Source organism: Dendropsophus ebraccatus, chromosome 7, assembly GCF_027789765.1.
Source record: "Dendropsophus ebraccatus isolate aDenEbr1 chromosome 7, aDenEbr1.pat, whole genome shotgun sequence".
In the NCBI taxonomy this organism is placed as follows: Eukaryota; Metazoa; Chordata; class Amphibia; order Anura; family Hylidae; genus Dendropsophus; species Dendropsophus ebraccatus.
In genome coordinates, this window is record NC_091460.1 from 82,520,252 (window position 1) to 82,541,162 (window position 20,911).

The 20,911-nt window shown below is 41.7% G+C and overlaps 1 protein-coding gene across 1 annotated transcript in view; it reads right to left on the minus strand.

The window, feature by feature from the left end:
* The window catches only part of KLHL2 (kelch like family member 2), a 121,483-nt gene that overhangs the window by 14,783 nt on the left and 85,789 nt on the right, over positions 1–20,911 (minus strand). The window contains exons 9-12 of the mRNA XM_069977838.1: positions 7,213–7,330; positions 4,915–5,112; positions 2,530–2,631; positions 2,310–2,438 (exon numbers count right to left, since the gene is read on the minus strand). Of these exons, the coding sequence (XP_069833939.1) occupies positions 2,310–2,438; positions 2,530–2,631; positions 4,915–5,112; positions 7,213–7,330 (547 nt within the window). The remainder of the gene's footprint in view (positions 1–2,309; positions 2,439–2,529; positions 2,632–4,914; positions 5,113–7,212; positions 7,331–20,911) is intronic.

Sequence of the window (20,911 nt, forward strand, 5' to 3'; positions counted from 1 at the left end):
AATGTGTTCAATCATTTAGTTAAATTAATTTATTCAGAATTAAATTCACAATATCAAATCTGTGGTAAACCCTGTATGTACCCCAAGAGAGGTATACTAATTTCAAACATGCAGTATGACAGATATCTGAGACAGGTGCCACTCTGATTCCACAACTTTTAATTACTAATATGAGAATTAAAATGAGTGTGTAAAACATCTGCTCATCTCTTGGGCTACCATGACCAAGCCAGAAAGACCTGGGGACTCCCATTCTACCAACAGATGCGGGTTCCACCATAAAAATGTATGACATACAGTATCTGCATATTTGAGATGGGAATACTCATTTTATCTGCTTTGGAGTCTACTGGTCATACACACACTGTGCATACCTGTTGTAAATACTTCAGAGAGTTTTGTGTGCGATATACACCAACTTACTTTATACTCAGTGTTACTTTCAGGCTACTCTATTTTTAAAGTGAACTATACACTGATGAGCTGGCTCTATTCCACAGGGTGATATCCCCCCCTTATATATGGCAGATAATCACTCTGCAAAATAGGACCTTAAAGGTGTACTCCAGCAGAAAAAAAAACCACAGACACACACAGCTAATATACTTAGCATACCTCCGGTGACAATCGCTGCTTAAATCTCCCGTTATCCTCCGATCTCCCTCACTTCCAGGTTGCAGAGCAGTGAATGGGAGAGAAAGGGCTGCTGTCCTGTCCTCTTTTCCCGGGCGCCATCTTGGGTCGATGTCATCACAGCAGGGCTGAGCAAGCTGGAAGCCATTTGGTGCGCTCCAGCCAATGAAAAGGCTGCTGGTGCCCAAGTGCACCAGCAGCCTTTTCCTCTCCCATTCACTGCTGTGGAAGACAGCAAAGAGGAATAAGACCAGGCCCGCCCCCTGCTCTGATGACATCGACCCAAGATGGCGCCTGGGAGAAGAGGACAGGGTCCACAATTATTGGGTATGTATACTTTATTTAACTTCGGGGGGGGGACAGACAGGGCCAGATAGCTTATTGACACACATTACAAAAGTATAACTTCGTAATGTGTGGTAATTAAGTGTAAAAAGTAAATTGCCGGAGTACTCTTTTAAGGTATTAATATCAGATGAATAAACGAGAAGTCCAGCAAATTTTTTTATTAAAGTATTGTACTGCCCCCCAGAAGTTATACAAATCACCAATATACACTTATTACAGGAAATGCTTATAAAGTGCTTTTATCCCTTCACTTACTACTGCATCAAGGCTTCACTTCCTGGATAACATGGTGATGTCACGACCCGACTCCCAGAGCTGTGCGGGCTGTGGCTGCTGGAGAGGATGATGGCAGAGGGACACTGAGGGACACAGGCCACTGGAGGGACACTAAGCATCCCCCTGCCATCATCCTCTCCAGCAGCCACAGCCCGCACAGCTCTGGGAGTTGGGTTGTGACATCACCATTTTATCCAGGAAGTGAAGCCTTGATGTAGTAGTAAGTACAGGGAAAAAAACACTTTTCAAGCATTTCCCATAATAAGTGTATAGTGATAATTTGTATAACTTTTATTTATTTATTTTTTATCTTTTTTTTTTTGGGGGGGGGGGGGGGGTCTGGTGTTTATGTCATTCACCCTAAGGTATGTTCTTCAAGCGACAGGCAACATGGATTGCCAACCCGGGATCAGCATCAATGAAGCCCGGCCGCGATGGGGGGACGATCTGTTCACTAGACACCAGTAATCGGCTTTTGAAAGCATCTAAATGCAGCTGTCAGCGTGGTGGTTCAGAGCAGGGCCCTTCTGAACCCCTCCTAGCAGCGTAATGACGTACCAGATACATTGTGACTTCTTTACACAGGTGTTAAGAGTAAATTTTGCAGTTTTATTTTATTTTATATCATACGTCATGGTGCTCGTTCCAGTAAAAAGTGATCTTTTATCATCTGTGGCTACCTGGGCAAGGCTTCATTGCTGAAGCGGCACTTCTCCCTGCGCACATCGCGCCTGTGACATCATTGCATAGGCCTTGCCCCCTCAGCGGCCATTAGTATGGCCTGACTTAGAGGGGTGGGGCCTGGACCTTTAGGTTGGCCTGTTCCAATGGCCATTGAGGACCGTTGAGCCCCCCCCCAGGAAGCACAATCCATAGATGATAAAAGATCACTTTTTACTGGAACAAGCACTATGATATAAAATAAGGTACGAAAACTGCTTTACACCTGTGTAGCGAAGTCATAATGCAAAAAGGGGCTGACAGTGCCACTTTAAACATGTGCAGATACATTTTCTGTAAGTATAAACTCCTTCTACATCTACTTTTCATACCTGCTCCACTCCTTCGTGTGCCCATTTCGGATATGTAACTCCATTCATTTGTACTAGGGTTATAACATTCAACTGTGCTAAGACACTGTCGTGATGCCCCATCATAACCTCCAACAGCATATAGCATACCTGGAAAGTACAGAAATGCATAACATTAAAGCATTAGTGAAATCTCAATATGTTGTTTCTGAAAGTACTAACCAGAATTTACAGAACTCACCTCCGACAACACCAACTCCAACACTACTTCTTCTAGTGTTCATTGGTGCTACATGAAACCATTCATTTGCCTTCACATTATAAGCTTCAACAGTCGCCAGACCTACAAACACATATTAGAGTCATATCCCCTTCATGAGCTTACACTAAGTAAATCAGAGTAGTAAATGCTACCGAAATATCATGATATTATATAATCTGCACGTGCCACATTATGTATTAGCTTAAATTTTATCACTAGAATGGTGATCCACATACTGTACAAGCATCATGCAGAACCATGATTAAGGACCAAGTGGTCCGAAATGCATTTTTTTTTTACCACAGTTGGGACACGGTATATATAAGTGATTACAATATTACACTATGTTTCAAACTATTATGGCATTTTTGCTTGTTTTCCCTAAATCCCTGATGGCGAACCTATGACGGTGCTGACACGCGTAGCCATGTTCACTGACACACGGCCACATGCCAGCTCCAGCACAGCCCCAGCAGCGCCGATATAACAGTAGATAGGCCGTACCCTTGCCTGACCCCACCACGTATTCCCCGCCCCACGTACCACCCAGATGTCACCTGGCACACGACCATTGACAGCCCACGGTGTTCTAATCCACAGTGTGTGCTGTGAGGGATGGGGGTTACGAGGGTAGTGTGTGTGTGTGTGTGAGGGGTCTAGGGATGGGTAAGGTGGGGATGGGGGTCATGTGGGGTTGTGTGTGTGTGGGGGGGGGAGGGGCAGCAGGTGGAGGTGTGTGTGGGAATGGGGGTCAGGTGGGGAAGTGTTTATGTGGGGATCACAAAATTATAGTGTTTTTTCCCTGAAGTTACACACCATCCAAAATTATACTTGTTTTTTTTGCCGAATGTTGAAACACCAAGCTCAAAAGGTTGCCCATCAACCTTTAAATAAATAAAAAAATGTTATATTTACAGATCAAGTTACAAGTTGCTGATAATACGAGCTCTTCTTTCAGAGGACTTTAAGGACTTTTTTATCCATTGAACTTGTATTTCCTTTGAGGATGCCAGTGTTGCTGGTGTTTTGAAGTACATTGATGGCCACTCTCATTTGTCTTTCTCTAAAGGATGCTCAACATGTCCTCAACAGGATTGAGGCCAGGAAGTGATAATGGCCAAATCATTATTTTTTCTCACTTTATACCCTATGTGCTCCGGCTAGAGGATCCGTGCCACGATTCTCCCCTGGATCGCCTCACGGATCGTGTGAATAAGCCCTTACACTCTATAAAGCTATACACACTGCTGCTATAATGTGCCTGCACTCACACTCAGCTATACGCACTGCTGCTATAATGTGCCTGCACTCACACTCACCTATACACACTGCTGCTATAATGTGCCTGCACTTACACTCAGCTATACACACTGCGGTATATAAAGTTTCTGTCACTGTCCACCTGCACAGCTCTGTGATTCTCCTTTCCTGATTGGTCCATGCTGGACACATTCCCCTTACCCATTGCTGTCATGTGACCACAAAGACCTCTGACAGCAGCCCTGCTTCTCTATTCTAGCCTGTTGTACTACACTACTGCATTTTGGGGATCTGCAGTTCCATCCTGTATCTACAAACTGCAGCTGTTTTCAGGTTTATGCAGTTACTATACATTATACACCACATGCTGCTTGCTACACTGTACAGTAACTTTTAATAGGACACATCCAGCTGTTTCTAAATGTTTGTTTTACATGTTATTCATAATAATAAATCATTATTTTTGGGGTGTGGAACCAACTGTCTGCATATCAGTGATTTCTTTTAGGAAAATTTGCTTTGGTTTAAGAGTGGATTTGGATTACAAACACATTCCCGGAACGAATTATGCTTGTAATCCAAGGCACCACTGTACTTTTTTTTTTATATTTTTGTTTTTAACATATAAAGGTGCTTTATTACTTAAAATAAATAAATCTTGTTTTGTACATGTACACTTTGGCTGCCATGACCTTGTCTACTGATTTATACAAATATCCTCAAAAACATTTACTATTGCAAATTTTGTTGCCATTTTGTGGATAATGGGATAATGACTTAGAAGTCGTAATGTGGAAAAGAGGGCCTGTGTATGTCAGAATTAGAGTAAAATTTTGGTTTAATGTTAATCTAATGGTTATCATTAAATTTAACCAAATTTGTCTAGTTTTAAGTATTAGATTATATTAGTAAATCTGCCCCACTATATCACATGTACTAAGATTTTGTATGCTTGGAGCATATTTTTTTTATAATAAAGGAAACACAATTACATAACAGTTATGAACATTGCTGATAACATATAGAGAAGCAAAAAATAGGTTAAACATTTTAAAAAGTTATGACTGCACTGCTAATAAGGTAACATGCCCCGTAAATTCATACCTGTACTGCCATCAAATCCTCCAACAGCATACAGAAGTCCATTGAGGACTGCAGCCCCTAGAGTACTTCTCCTGTCTTGCATGTTTGCCACACTTATCCATTGGTCCTTCACTGGGTCATAGGAATCCACTGTGCGAACTCTGAGAGATCCATTAAATCCACCAACAGCAAACACATGTCCATTCATATACACCACACCTATATAAAAAAAAAAAAAATCAATACTGCTTTTTATTTTCTATTGCATCTTCAACTTGTATAACTCTTGCAACGTATTAAGCAAATGGTATATCATGCATATTTTTAATATACAGGCTTGGTTGTTTTGCACCTTTTTGTGCCCTTAATGGGTCTAAACCACAGAAAGAGGTGCAAATCTTCATATTGTATAGGCTTTTTGTCTCAAAGCAAATCTTTACCCACAATGTGACCCTCAAAACCACTTGTACCTTCAAGATAGCTGCTTTTAATCCAAAATCTGTCCTGGGGTCCGTTTGGCAGGGGATCCAGTTATTGTCCTAAAAAACAACTTTTCATTAGGCTGGCACAACCTCTCTGTCCCTCCTCCCCGCCCTCCTCATCATTAGGAATGCTCCAGGCAGATTGTCTCCTATTCCTCACCTGTGTTAGCCTGGCACATGGGCTGGATCATTAAGGCACCTGTGCAATGTTCAGCAAGAAGAAAATGTCCCAGTGGCATTCCTAATGATGAAGGGGGTGGGAAGGAGGGACGGAGGGGTGGTGCAAAGTTAGGGCACAGATATACTAAGCCACGCCCGTTTGGCATGGGCTGCAGGTTTAAAAGTTGTTTTTTAGGACAAAAACTGTATCACCTGCCGAACGGACCCCAGGACAGATTTTGGATTAAAAGCAGCTTTAAGTTTCTTTGTTAAAAAAACAGAAGTGCAGCATAACACACCTAGAAAGAATGTTTAACCCCCAAGGGCCCAGGAATTATTGAATCTGCATTTTTTCCTCTTTTTCCTTCTAAGAGCCATAACTTTTTTTTCTAGCTTTTCTATTTGCAGAACCAAATGTACTTTGTGGGTGCTAATACACACGAACGATGCGCAGCAGATGATCCTCAGCAGATTTGATGGTGCAGATTTGATGCTGTGTTCAGTTATTTATACCAAATCTGCTGTGTATATCTGCAACAGAAAATTCACTGCGATACGGTGTGTGTGAAAGACAAATTGTTTAATTATTGGGATTAAAATAGTACTCCAGTGAAAAAAATTGTTTTCAAATCAACTGGTATCAGAAGGTTATACAGGTTTCTAAATTACAGCTATTTAAAAATCTCAAGCCTTTCAGTACATATCAGATCATGTCCTGCAGGAAGTGTAGTATTCTCTCCAGTCTGACACCATGCTCTCTGCTGCAGGGAAGACAGGGAATGCCCACAGCAGGAAAGGATTTCTATGACAATTTGCTACTGTCTGGACAGTTCCTGACATGGACAGAGGTGGCAGCAGAGAGAACTGAAAGAATACACCACTTCCTGCAGGATATACAGCAGCTGATAAGTACCTAAAGGGAACCAATCACGCTAAAAACGGCCATAAAGCTAAGGAAATGTGCTGATACATCACCCAGCATGCTTCCCAAACTTACCCCTGTACCCTGCGTACCATGTACATATAAACCGCAAAGTCAGTTTAATTATGTGTTGAGAAGAACTGCATGCTGACGTCACCCGTGGGAGACGGCATTGCATGTCTGCCGCGCCGACGGCTTTAATATGCTGCGCATGCGTAGTACAGCCCCCCCCCCCTCCAGGTGACGTCAGCATGCAGTTCTTTTCAACACAACCGAAGGGGCGTGATAACAGCGCCGGAGCCAGCCCAGAACCGTGACTACTTGAACAAGCCACTCGCCCACCATGACTACTTGAACAAGCCACCCACCCACCATGACTACTTAGCAGGTAATTTACATACAGTGCAGGAGATAATTAAACTAACTTTGCAGTTTATATGTACCTGGTATGCATGGTACAGGGGTATGTTTGGGAAGCGTGCTGGGTGATGTACAAGCACGTTTCCTTAGCTTTATGGCCGTTTTTTAGCGTGAATGGTTCCTTTAAAGACTTGAAATTTTTAAATATCAGTAATTAAAGAGGACTTGTGACATCCTCTGAAAATCCGCTTGTGTCATTAAAATCCAGTGTCATTAGTTAATCCTATCATGCTATTGAGTCTAGAGACCATGTAGGTAACCCAATCAGCTTCATGGTACCCTTTAAGCGATGTCTAGGTTCATTGGAGGGGGAAAGCAGCATTAAGGTGAACAAACCTGATCTACATCTCCTTGACGGCAGTTCAGCCACTTGGTGCCACTGTTCCTCTTTGAAATCATAGCACTCCACACTGCGGATTGCCTTGGGAGCCTGGCCTCCAACCACAACCATTAACTGCGGAGGAAGAATAGAATTCAGTTAGAAACTCCCATTTTCTTGCTAACATGCCAGCATAACTACATACAGCCAACCAATGCTTGCTTACATGCTTTCACAAGTGCTACTTTATATCCATTAACATACAATATTTTGATTGGTAACAATTTTTAAGCACCACTACATACAAAAGTTCATCTGCACTTATCTACAGATGAGATTCAAGAAGATTCCTCACTATTTGGCGAATTTTACTACATTAGTATGACATCAGTGCCCTCCTGTGGAGACTCATGAATTAGACAAGGTCTGCACTGATTTAGTCACGCTACACATAGATCACAGAGAGTTGCACATAATGTCAGTGATAAACATTGTTAATGTATTTTTAGTTGCACATGCCACCACTGACCTCAATGCAAGTAGAAGGCAACTGTAACTTACTTGCAACTTGTCTGCAATTTGGCTATTTTCATAACAGCCAAATCACAATTGTAATAAAGTTGACAGAAAGTTAAACAAGTCACAAAAATATTATGGTCATGCATGTTGCTGTACAGCCCAAGCCTTGTGATGACCAGAGTATTAAGGCCATTGCAAAGATCTACATATTCCACAGTTCAGACTACAGCCTTGATCTGTTCACCTTATTACAGATACAGAGGCTACGATAAACTAAAACCATAAAATCCAATATTAAGGGGGCGTATATGCTTATTATGGAGTCTACAGGACTTTATTTCTGACAAAATACATTTGATATATTTTATGTGGCTTCACATGCATAGGAAACTTGTTTCCCACACAACACTCAGGTATCACATATTCCTTCGCACAATACACAATATCCTTTTGTAGTCCTGACATGTAGGCACATAATTATATACTAGGAACAAACTCCCCGCACTTCAATGTGACATGATCTGTTCTCCCACACTATTGTTACTCATCCCCTTCCTACCCTAGAGTTCCCACATTTATACTGTGACTCCATGTAGGTGTTCTGCTCATCTCTGCCATTATTTTGGTGGGATGAGAGATAAATTGCTCCAGTTCTGTTTTATATTATGCATACAACAATACTGTTCTCTTTCTCTAAAAAGAACAGCAAAGTTAATGTGATAAGTAAAGCCTGCCACCAGTAGCGGATTAAATGTACCCTGGGCCCTGGGCTGTCCACCCAATCTGGCCCCTTCCTCCCCCCCCCCCCCCCATGCTGTCCCCAATAAACACTGCCTGCCTCCCCTCCCTGCTGGATTCAATAAACATAATGTTTGGCCCCTTGCTGCACAGAGGATGTCAGGAGAGGAGGGTGCTGACCTTATAGGGGAAGTCGCAGGGTCCCAGCAGCACAGAGGATGTCAGGAAAGTAGGGTGCTGATCTTATAGGGGAGGTCCCAGCAGCACAGAGGATGTCAGGAGAGGGGATGTCAGGAGAGGAGAGTGCTAATCCTATAGGAGAGGTCCCAGCAGCACAGAGGATGTCAGGAGAGGAGGGTGCTAATCCTATAGGAGATGGTCCCCCTCTTTCCCCCTTATAGATGGTCCCCCTCTTCCCCCCCCCCCTTATAGATGGTCCCCCCTCTTCCCCCCCTTATAGATGGTCACCCTCTTCCCCCTCTGTGCACTGCAGTCAGCAGATAACACAAAAAAACAAAAACAAAACAACTCACCTGCTGTCCATTCCCCCGTCGAGCCTCTCGCCTCCCGGCTGATGCGCGGCTGCCGGGGGTGTCCCGTCCTATCCCGGCAGCGCGCGCATCAGAGAGCTCCTCGTGCCGGGGGACAGTACAAGAGAGTCAGTGGTGGATTATAATGTGGGTGGCGTGGAATGGGCCCCCCTGGAGCCTCGGGGCCCGGGTGGCCGCCCAAACCGCCCACATTATAATCCGCCACATCCACATATTACTGGCATTTGAATGGCCAAAACTTACAAAGTACAAGGTAACACAAGGTATTACATAGTGGCAAATATTGTTGGGGATATGCACTTTACAATAGTCCTCCAGGATTACAAAGACTGCTTTTCTTGTCCACAGGTTGTGTGTGAAATAGAGCAGAGTTGTAATAGCACACAAAACCTGAAGACAGTTGTGGTGCTGTTTTAAAAGAAACAAACATAAAATTGTTATGTCTATGGCCAGCTTAAATAGGCCAACCTTATGTGCCAATGTTTCATGCGGCAACAAATCTGTGCATACATCTCATTTCTATAGCAGAAGTACTTCCAGACACTTGAGCTGCGGAAACACCAAGATTTGTACTGTAACAAGTATATTTAGGTCAGCAAGACCTACGTTATTGAGGATCTGGCAGTGTAATACATGTCTCTCTGCTAAAGTTCTAATTTAATGAACAGACATCCACCTGCGGACTGATCTATAAGACAGAAACAGATTGGTTCGGCATAGGGTGGGGATTCGGCTGGATATGCGACTCAGCTTTCCTGCAATGCTAAAGAATGACTCCTTAGGGAGACTTGTGGGGATGTCACAAAAAAAAACTAAACATATCCTATCCTAGTGACAGGTCAAGAGTTTTTACTGTCAGGTCTAAGTCTACAAGCAGGGAGACAACTGTGCTTGCGCATGATTCTTTCCCAGGAAGTGAAGGCACTAAACTCTCAGGGGCATTGTGCAACTGGTATCATTATATGGACGCTCTGGGGCACAGATACAGCGTTATTGGGGAAGGTTTATCAAACATGGTGTAAAGTGAAACAGGCCCAGTTGCCCCTAGCAACCAGATTCCACCTTTCACTTTCTAAACAGTCTGTGAGGAATGGAAAGTGGAATCTGATTGGTTGCTAGGGGCAACTGAGCCAGTTTCACTTTACACCATGTTTGATAAATCTCCCCCATAGTGTCTAAACACAGTGGTTTACATTTCTACAGTATGTAATGAGCATTGTGCAATGTGATTTACAAAATATACAAACTTTTTTATGTTGTTGCTATCTTGGTGCTAACCTTGGGATTGTGCAATAGGATGATATTATAATATAATTATCATGCTGCTCCTCTGAGACAGATGTTTGCTGCTAGTTGATTTGAGCTTGCATTCCATTTGGACCTTTTACTCTAATATGTGTATAATCATGTAATACCTGTTACTCTCACAACATCATAGTACCGCTCCGATCGCCCCCCCGCTGCTCCAATCGCCACACCCCCCCCCCCCGACCGCCCCCGTCGGCCTGTCCGCGAGAATACGTTACCTGCTCCGCGTAGCAGGTCTTCGACATCCCCGACTCCGCTCTTCAGTGCACTGATTGGCTGAAGAGGGGAGCCGGGAATTTCAAACGGCTCCTTTTCAGCACTGATTGGCTGAAGAGGAGCCGTTTGAAATTCCCGGCTCCCCTCTTCAGCTAATCAGTGCACTGAAGAGCGGAGTCGGGGATGTCGAAGACCTGCTACGCGGAGCAGGTAATGTATGCTCGCGGCCGGGCCGGCGGGGGCGATCGGAGCGGCGGTGGGGGGGGGAGGCGATCGGAGCGGCGGGGGTGGCGATCAAGCCGGCGCAGGGGGCTGGGGATTAGCGGGGGGCCGGGCTGCGAGCAGGGGGCGGCCGGACTATCGCACGACGACTGTTTACACGGAACGATTGGCGATTTTTTGCGAACGACGATTTAAGAACCTGTTAAAAGATCAAAATAAACGATTTTTCGCTCGTCGTTCGATCGCTCGCTGCGTTTACACATACGATTATCGTTCGAATTTGATCGTTATAGTGCAAATTCGCAACAGGGAAACACCAGCAAAAATCTTTTTCTTTCAAATCAACTGGTTTCAGAAAGGTATATAGATTTTAAATTTACTTTTATTTAAGACTCTCAAGGCTTTCAGTACTTATCAGCTGTTGTGTGTCCTGCATGAAATGTGGTTTTCTTTTCAGTCTTCCACAGAGCTCTCTGCTGACAAGAGCAGGAGAGGTTTGCTATGGGGATTTGCTACTGCTCTGGATAAGTATGGGAAAAATGAATATAGATATTTTAAATAGAAGTAAATTAAAAATTTAAATAAAAAACTTTCTGAAACCAGTTCATTTAAAAGAGATTTTTGCCGGAGTACACCTTTAACAAGCTTTTTTTGACAATTGTAAGGCTTATAAATGTACATATACTTTACAGTTCCATAAAACAAAAGATTATTTAATTCAAGCATGTGATGTCAAGACCACTGTTTTGTCACATTGTGCAAAGAAAACACAATAGTAAATTGCCCATTACACAGCATGTCCTTCTGAAGAGCATTTTCTCAATTTGCCTACTTTGCAGAAATCGCTTTGATGACCAAGTAAAAAGTTAGCAAAATGACAATGTTGACATTTTAAAATGGAAAATTATTAATGCAGATATTTTTGTAAATTATACCATATTATTTGAACCATTTCTACTATACTTTCGGGTAACCTTTGTTGAGACTACAAAATATTTGACTACTCAGATATAAGAGTCTCCAGAAATGTATGACTTTTGCTGACCTGGGTCAAAATAAGGGAAATAAGGCGCAAACACTCTGACCCCCCCCAAACCGCTTGTACCTTCGGATAGCTGCTTTTAATCCAAGATCTGTCCTGGGGTCCGTTTGGCAGGGGATGCAGTTATTGTCTAAAAACAACTTTTAATCCTGCAGCACTGTGTCTAACAGCCGGGGCTTACATTTGTATATGCATTAGGCTGGCACACCTTCTCTGTCCTTCCTTTCCACCCTCCTCATCATTAGGAATGCTCCAGGCTTCCTATTCCCAACCTGTGTGTATAATGAACATAGGCTGGATCGTTAATACACCTGTGCAAGGCTCAAACAGCAGTAAATGTTCCTGGAGCATTCCTAATGATGAGGAGGGGTGGGAAGGAAGGACGGAGAGGTGGTGCCAGCCTAATGCATATACAAATGTAAGCCCCGGCCGTTAGACACAGTGCTGCAGGATTAAAAGTTGTTTTTATGACAATAACTGCATTCCCTGCCGAACGGACCCCAGGACAGATCTTGGATTAAAAGCAGCTATCCGAAGGTACAAGTGGTTTGGGGGGGGGGGGGGGGACAGATTGTGGGTACAGAGTCGCTTTAATAAGCACACTAGAATGTTAACAGACTGAGGAGGGGGGGGGGGGGACACAACATCATTAATTTTTTTCCGGATTTTATTGTGAAAATGGCATGTAGGAAACAAGTTTATTAAATAACTGAAGCAGAAAAAAAAGGATTACAAATTGTTTACAAATATCTTGTAGTTAAAATCAACAGCTCCAAACAAAACTAATATGTACATTTTCAGATAGTAAAAACTGTAAAGATACAAGGTCAGGCTATACATAATATGCCATTTCTTCATCTGAACAGTCTGAAGAAGGGTAGAGCGCAGTCTTGGTGAATCTGGGAAAGTGCTCCTAACTAGGCTGACCACACATACAGGTATTGGAATTCTGCATTTGAGTATAAGAAATCCATGAGCACACGATTCAAAAGATCTATAAGCTGCTTTGTGACGGAATCTGCAGAAAAAAAAAATAGTTGTAGATCACTGAAATAACAATCTCATCTACAACATTAAAGTGGTATCAGACGTATGTGTCTTTAATAAAAGCATTTACTGTTCACAAACTGCAGATGTTTCAGAAATTCTGTAACAGTCCCTTTAATTGGCAAAATAACTCAATCTAGAACGATGCTTTTCACTATAAGCCATTCTACCGCTACCACTTGTGTGACTAAATGGCCATATGCTAGAATTATAGTGTCTGCTCTGAACAAAATCAAGTGAATCAGGACAGCATACTTTGGGCTATGTAGCATCTTTGCCTACTAAATGTAAGAATTGTGTTTAAAAAACAAAAACAAATACAGGCCATGTTCCCATAATGTAAAAAAATAAGGGCAAATAACGGCCACATAACGACAGAAGCTTGCTGGCATTGAATTCTGTTTTATCTCAGTTATTCTCTTAAATGATCGTCATCATTAGAGATGAGCAAAAGTACTGCAAGCTCTGTTTCGCTAAATGCAGAACGCTCTTGTATTTGACTCCCAGGGGATAAAAAAGATGAATGCAGCAATACGGATGCCTGGAAAACAGATACTACAGGGGCGTGGTCTGGATGTTCACCTGAATGGACGCACCTGCTCGGAGTTCCAGTGATCCTGTTGCTTATCCTTCTGTACCCTGCTAATACAGTGCACCTAATCACTCAAGACCTGGCCCTGTATCTTCCCTCATGGCACCGCAGGCTTACCAGGGATTCTCCCCGAAGACCTCTGTTTCCTGTAAGCGAGCCAATCCTGGCAAGGAAGTGCGGTGGCTTTCTCAGGCTCCAGCTGACAGTGGTACTTGAGGGGTCTTTCCCAGAGAGCTGATCTGTCTCCCCTGCTCCTCCTGAGAGTCTCCTGCATCTGATGGCTGCAGCGGTGAGCAATCGTGGGCCTGTGAGGGACGCCGCCATCTCTAGTCATAAAAGCCGTTTTGTAAAGGTAAGTAGAGATTTCAAGGAATTCTGTATGCAATCTGTCTTACTTGCAATGAGCAGCAAAAACATTTGCATTTAGGTTTTTACAGTCAACTCTCTCCAAAAAGAAAAATATACAAAAGAAAGATGATAAAATTATACTCTGACTTACTGAAAACAACATTTAAAAAGGTATACAGAATTCTGTTAGCTAAAATGGATATAAACATTGCCTGATTTTCAGATTCTGAAAATCTGATGTCTGCCTTCATATGCAGCTTGTGTTGCAAAGCACTTGTAGGGTGCAAAGATGCAATGTTGCCACAAATCAACATGTGACATGTCTGATCCGGGGGTCATCGTCTTCATGCATTAATTTTGTTCCTGTACACTGCACACCATATAGCATTTTGCATCAGACCAATGGTCTCTTGCATTGTGATTCCACTTTGGATTTTACCTGTGGATACCCTAGTGACTATCTGATACTTGATGGCTGTCCACAGTTCCAATGATCCCACTAGATCCCATGAATGAGACTCGGTGGGCAATATACAGTTTTATCCAGAGCACAAGTGGCCCTACGTATACTGTCAGTCTACCATGTGCACCTTTATTACAGTGGCAGAAAAAAATAATTTAAATGTGTTGATATAGTTACAATTCAGCACAACTCATCTTTTTAGCAGTAGGACTGGAAGGGATTGTGGCACATATCACCTGCACACTAATAACTGTAATGTATTGCTTCATAATGTCAGATTCATTTATGATAGCTAAGTCCCCTCTTTCTTGTGTCAACTTTATCCAAACTTAAGAGCTGCTTGTAAAAGATGTGATTTTAAGTTAGTTGAGAGCGAACCTCCATAAGGATATATTGAAACATTTAACTTCATAGTGCATTATCCCTTGAAAGACTGTCCTGTTTTTTTCTTAAAGGCATGCCACATAGCTATATTTAAAGGCAACCAAAATGATTGTGACAACATCCACTTCACCACCATAGGCCACCAGAGAACTATCCCTCAACTGCTCTAAACCACAACATGGTATATACCACTTGATTCTATTGGCACTGTTGGGTATGGAGACTTTTAGCTGGCAAGGTTTATAATGTATACTCATTTGGCACTTCTGCCTGGTATGTGGATGGTAACCTTATTTATGTAAATTCTTTGGTGACATTCAGTGACTTCATAATGAGAGTTGTGACTTCGTCTAATTGGTTTGTACATATGTTGCATAGTCAGAAACATAGCCATGAATGCTGTATACAACAAAAGAGAATGGTCACACCAGCACTACTCTCTAACGGATCACCCTGAATGTACACTTATAGCTAGTAGCAGTGGCACAGAGGGCTTACAGTGGAGCTCTGCTCGTCAGAGATGAGCACAGCTGAAGAAGTTGAATGCAGCCCTATGGAGTCTGGGAAAACATGGATACATCCTATGTGTGCTCGACTTACGCTCATCTCTATTGCTGGTGTAGACCGGGTCCACTTACAGTTCATAAGTAGATAAGAAATCATCAGTGCCATCATCACCATTGTGTAAATAACCCTTTATTTGTTATTTCAAAGAAAATTAAATAATTCTAGAGGAAATGCTGCTTACGGGCTTTTCACATGTCCCATGGTTTTGTCAATAATCAGCAAAGAAGCTGTATGCTGCAGGGAGGGCAGAATTCCCTGAAGGACCACTTCATCTTCTGTGGGATAAGAAATAAGGGGACATTTCCACGATTGAGGGTGCCTCACATTTTTATTTTTGAGTTAAGTATCTCCACAATCTCGAGATACAGGTATTGAGTCTCATATCAGAAGGGGTTACCCATGCCTATAAAAACATGGCTTCTTTCTTACAGAAACAGCACCAATTGTGTCCTCAGTTTGGGTGTGGTTTCACAGCTTAGTTCCACTGAAGTGACTGGAGGTGAAATGTAATAATACCACACACAACCTGAGGACAGAGATGGTGCAAGAAAGTAGCTGTGTTTATTTTTTCCAAATTATGGATAACCCTTTTAAGCATGTTTGCATTTGCCACTAAATTCACCATCTATGGATCTGTCAATGATAGCAAAGTACAGTACGTGGCCATATAAAGTAGTCCCATAAACAATGAATGGAGCAGCAGTGTGCACTCAAGACTGCAGCTCCATTCCAGTGGGAAACTCACCCATGTTGCTGTGTGTGTGTGTGTGTGTGGGGGGGGGGGGGGGGGGGGGGTAGTATGGGGAATAAGCGTTAATGGTGAGGCATATAGGCTTGTGAACTATACATATAGCAGTATATTATATTATATGTGTAATCTTGTGGTATACATTAATATAAACATCTTGGTATTCCATCTTATATGCCAAGATGAAAACAACTTTGAATTTCTTTCCTTACCACAACAAAGCTCCGCTCAATTGGGTTATCCTCACTGCTTGAGTCAGATTCGCTATCACAACTTTCCGTTGGAAACTGACATAAAATAATAATGATTTGTGGTTTTTTTTTTTTTTTACAAAATAACATTGTCAAGTGAAAACACAAAATATCACGTTTTTGTAAATGTCACAAATACTAATAAGCATGAAGCTATATTCACACCATAAAATGAAAGGTAAAAACATAGCCTTATTTTCAATATAATAATAAACTCTAGTCTATACTGTGTAGAATAAGCCAGAAATTGTATGGGAGATCTGGATAGAGTTGAAGGCTCTGGTTCAAACCACTTCACTTATATAGCTTTAACAGAGAATTAGATATCAGATATTTTTTTTACACTGTTAAAGGAGTTTTTTTGAACTATCATTTTTAGTAAGAAATGTTTCCTAAAGATAATAGAAGGTCAAACACCTCTGCTGAAAACCCCAACAATCAGCTATAACCTGTGGGGTGTCCTGCAGCAAATTTTGATGGCGTGCCATGAGGCGTTACACAATTCCCACCTTAATGGGCTATCTGTGCAATGCAGGACAGGACCAGATCCTCTATAATGGGGAATGAATGATAGTCCTATTAGGGAATGCCCCTCTATTAACTTAGTGTCTCTAAGGGTAGCTTCACACACACCGGATCCGCAGTGGATTTCACACAGTTTGCAGCGAAATCCTGTAGATGTGGATCCTGGTAGTGTGAAGTGAATGGGTCACATACCCACAGCGGAATTTTTATTCCATTGCCAGCGTATGACCCAGCCCCTTTAACCCCCTGCATCCTGCTGCCTAGAACATACATTACCTGCTTGGCGCCACGGCTGTGTGTGAGGCTCCCGGCTCCCCTGCTCCCCCATCAGCCAGGCCAGGGGGCTGCGGATTTCACGCTGCAGATCCGGTACATGTGAAGCGACCCTAAGAGTGTACTTTTTGTATAAAACAAGGCTGTATATTCAAAACAGATGTATATTAAAAGCATTTATGGTAATTTTTTTCACCACAAGCATTGAAAGAACATGTCGTCAGTGTCCAGCCACTAGAACCTCCCCAATGTTTAGAGGGCATTGTTGAAGTTTTATTGTATGATTGGACCAAAATAAAAATCCATTAACCAGAAATGGCGGCAGAGGAAGGTAAAGCCCCCTAAGCCTTGTGTTCTGAACCCTAGAGCCATCAGATGCATAGGTCACCATTCAGCCATCAGATGCTTATACTATTCAGTTCCTCATGGAGACAATTCCACAGCTTCACTGATCTTCCTAAAAAGCAGCTTCATTACTGTTAGAGGTTGATTTTTCAGGCACCTTTTTATATATTGTGGTGACCTTATATTGAACAGTTCAAAATAGACTAGGTGAAATGATTTGTCACATTGTCTCAGGTATTACATAATATATAATGCTTGATAACTGCTGTATTCAACATAAGACATAAATATACAGTTCAACAGTATACAGGAACATTGACCAGTCCATAATTAATAAAAGCAAGAAGCGGACAAAACACACACGACAACTTGTTTCCATTATGCATTTTACACTTTCTTTGTAGGAACATAAACAAAGCACATTAAAAGGCAAATAAGTAGCATACTCCGATTAATTCAAGGCAATGCAGCCAATGTCTTGCTCTTCCCCATTTCGGCATGATGTAGGTTATTGTGCTCTGGAGATACAATCTACCGTCCTTTTTATAAATGAGGTTTTCTGAAAATAGAGATATCCTCTACAGAGAATCCTATGAGTTGACGTCTTTTTCAGGATTCAATTGCAGTGATCTTCTTCGTGTCTTGTTTTGACCCTTATGTACTTCCTTTGTTAAGTATTTGAGTGGTGTCATATTTTATGCACATGGTTTCTCCTCATGTGTTTACAATGTAATACAACAAAGCTCTGTATATTAAACTGGAACAATACTACAATTATCTGTATTAATATCCACAAATTAAAGGCAGAAAATAAAATGTCACCATTAAAATGATTTGAAAAGAGTCAGTACACATATAAAGACAATTATACATAAATTCTGCTGAATATTTTAGTAAAGCATTATTACAACATTTGGTCTCTTAAAAAAAAAAAAAAAAAGTGGCATCAGCCACAGCAGCACAGAGTGTTTTGGACTGTGTTTGTGATGCAATAAACTTGGTAAGTAAGTGACCCTTAATAGAATTTCCATAGGAAAAAATACAACATAATAAACTTCATAGTATTACAGCACAATGAATAACACAGTAAGCAAAGCTTAGGAACATTTATTGCACTAACTGCATAGCTGTCCTTTTTTTGTTACGCATGGAGACCCCTTCATTGGTCCCTGTAGAAATTCCGTCAATGTGGGTCCAATAGACTGAGTTCCTACAGGAGCACAGACAGGTTTGGCGATCAATACTTATGTATCTGAAAAACTGAGTTTCCCACCAGGCACCAGGTGAATTCAGACGAACAGTTTTCTTAAATTTTTTCTTTCGTAAAGAGGTGGTCCTAGGAGTGTTTCCTGTCTTTTTCAGTCTAAACTCCCTTTAGTTTTATCAGTAAACAATTGTGTGTTGCAAGTCCCACAGTGAATTGATGACGTAAGATTACAACCAGTACATATTTCTATGAAAGCAATCACTTATTAGCTTATCAACTTGCACTGGTATTTCTTTTTGAGCACAGCTTAAACCCCCCCCCCCCCCCCCCCCCCCCCAAAAAAAAAAACACACTTTTTTGCTCGACAGGGGACGATTACTTTCATTACCAGTGCTGCAACTCTCTGTAAAAACGTTACTTATAGGTTTATAGAAGACGTTGCCAAAAAGCCCGCTTTTCTCAGATACATCTCAGGGCCACTGGTTGATGCTCACAGGCTATTTTTTTACCCACAATTTTACATTCTAGTATTTCACTATACCTTATGTTTCTAGACCAGTTCCCTCTTATTTGTTCGATTATCCTTGTAAGAGTTTGGTACCAAAGGGAGTTAGGGAGGCTACAGATTCACTTTAAAAATTCAGCAGCTCCCTCCTGTCAGTTGCATTAAGAGCCTTTGACACGGGCCGATTATCGTGCAAAGAATCGTAAAACAATTAAATTTAGAAAAATAGAAGATTGTTGGCAGAAAAAAGACCACTTGGCCCATCCAGTCTGCACTTTTAGTATTTCCCTTCTTATTATCATTGCATAGATTTAGGTTTATCCCAGGCAGGTTTAACGTCAGTTATTGTAGATTTACCAATCACATCTAAGCAATATTTAGTAGGTAATATTTGCTCACGTTGCTTCTGATCTTTCCCCCAACTTCCCTCTTGCTATGTCCTTTCCTCCACTTCCCTTCTAAACCATATTTAGTCCTTAAACATATTTAAAGGTTTTGATCATGTCCCCCCCATTTCTCTTCTTTCCTCCAGACTATACAGATTTAAGGGATGATAATCTTTTAGTGTAAACGCGCCAACAATCAAATGGTGAATGAAAATTCATATGTATGTTGTTGTTGATTGCATTATTAATTATTAATCGTTCGCAAATCTTCCAATGTAAACACTGGGCGTTCACAGATATCTATGCAAATATGATCTTAATGATTCCATTAACGACTTCTCTATGTAATTTGTCTAAATGCCTATCACTTAAGCGAACGCTTAAGCGATTAATCTGCACGTGTAAAAGGACCCTTAGAGTAATCATGTGATCAGTATGACCGCAGGGACCAGGAGCCAGCAGGCAGTGCCAATGCCTCTACTGTATACACATCACTCATTCAAGTTAAAAAAACAGAAGAAAAGAAAAAAAGTGTGTTACAGAATGGGCTGCTTTTTCTTCTTTTCTGTTAGTAGGACACTCTATAGCGGCCTATAACTTATAGATCTACCTTATACAGATGGTTTGAAGTCCAAAACTATGTCACTTTACGTGTATGTTCTGCAATCATTAACAGGTTAAATAAAGGGCTGTGAAATGGTGCCAAGGGTTTAGGCTTATCGTTAGACCAAAAAAGTTCAGGCTTATATGTAGTTATGTGAAAAGTCCTTTAAAGGGAACCAATCACACAAAAAATTGGCCATAAAGCTAGGGAAACGTGCTGGTACATCAGTCAGCACGCTTCCTAACCATCCCCCTGTACCCTCCATCCCATGAACATTCAGCCCGCAAAGTTAGTTTAATCGTGTCCCGCATTCTACGCGTGGTTAGGAAGTGTGCTGGCTGATGTACCAGCACGTTTCCTTAGCTTTATGGCCGATTTTTGTGTGATTGGTTCCCTTTAATGTGCATCATATGCACAGATTCCGCAGCACTTTACATATTCTCACAATCTAAACTCTCCTATCTGTGTATGTATAATATATATATGAGAGAAGAGAAGAGAGATGGTGTGAAATTTGCTCGACCATTTTTTTTTAAATTCAATTTCCCTTGTGGCGGCCATAGTGGAGACCAACACTTCCTTTCTGTGAGAGAGAAAAAAGATGGTGCCGATCTGTGTATAGGACTTCTTTTAATGGTCGAACCCATTCGTTGGTAGCAGCCACCTTAAAAACTAACTAAAGGTTAGACCACTGTTTACAAACTGCAACTCTGTCATTGAGTCCTGTACCAATAATGAGGTAGACTAAAGCCTGACAGAATCTCCTCAAACCCAATTTTTTCCTCTATTTGTAATTCCTACAAGAATCCATATAAGGGTAGGTTCACACTGAGTAAAACAGGTGGAAATTCCAATCTGAACATTGCTCAAAGAAT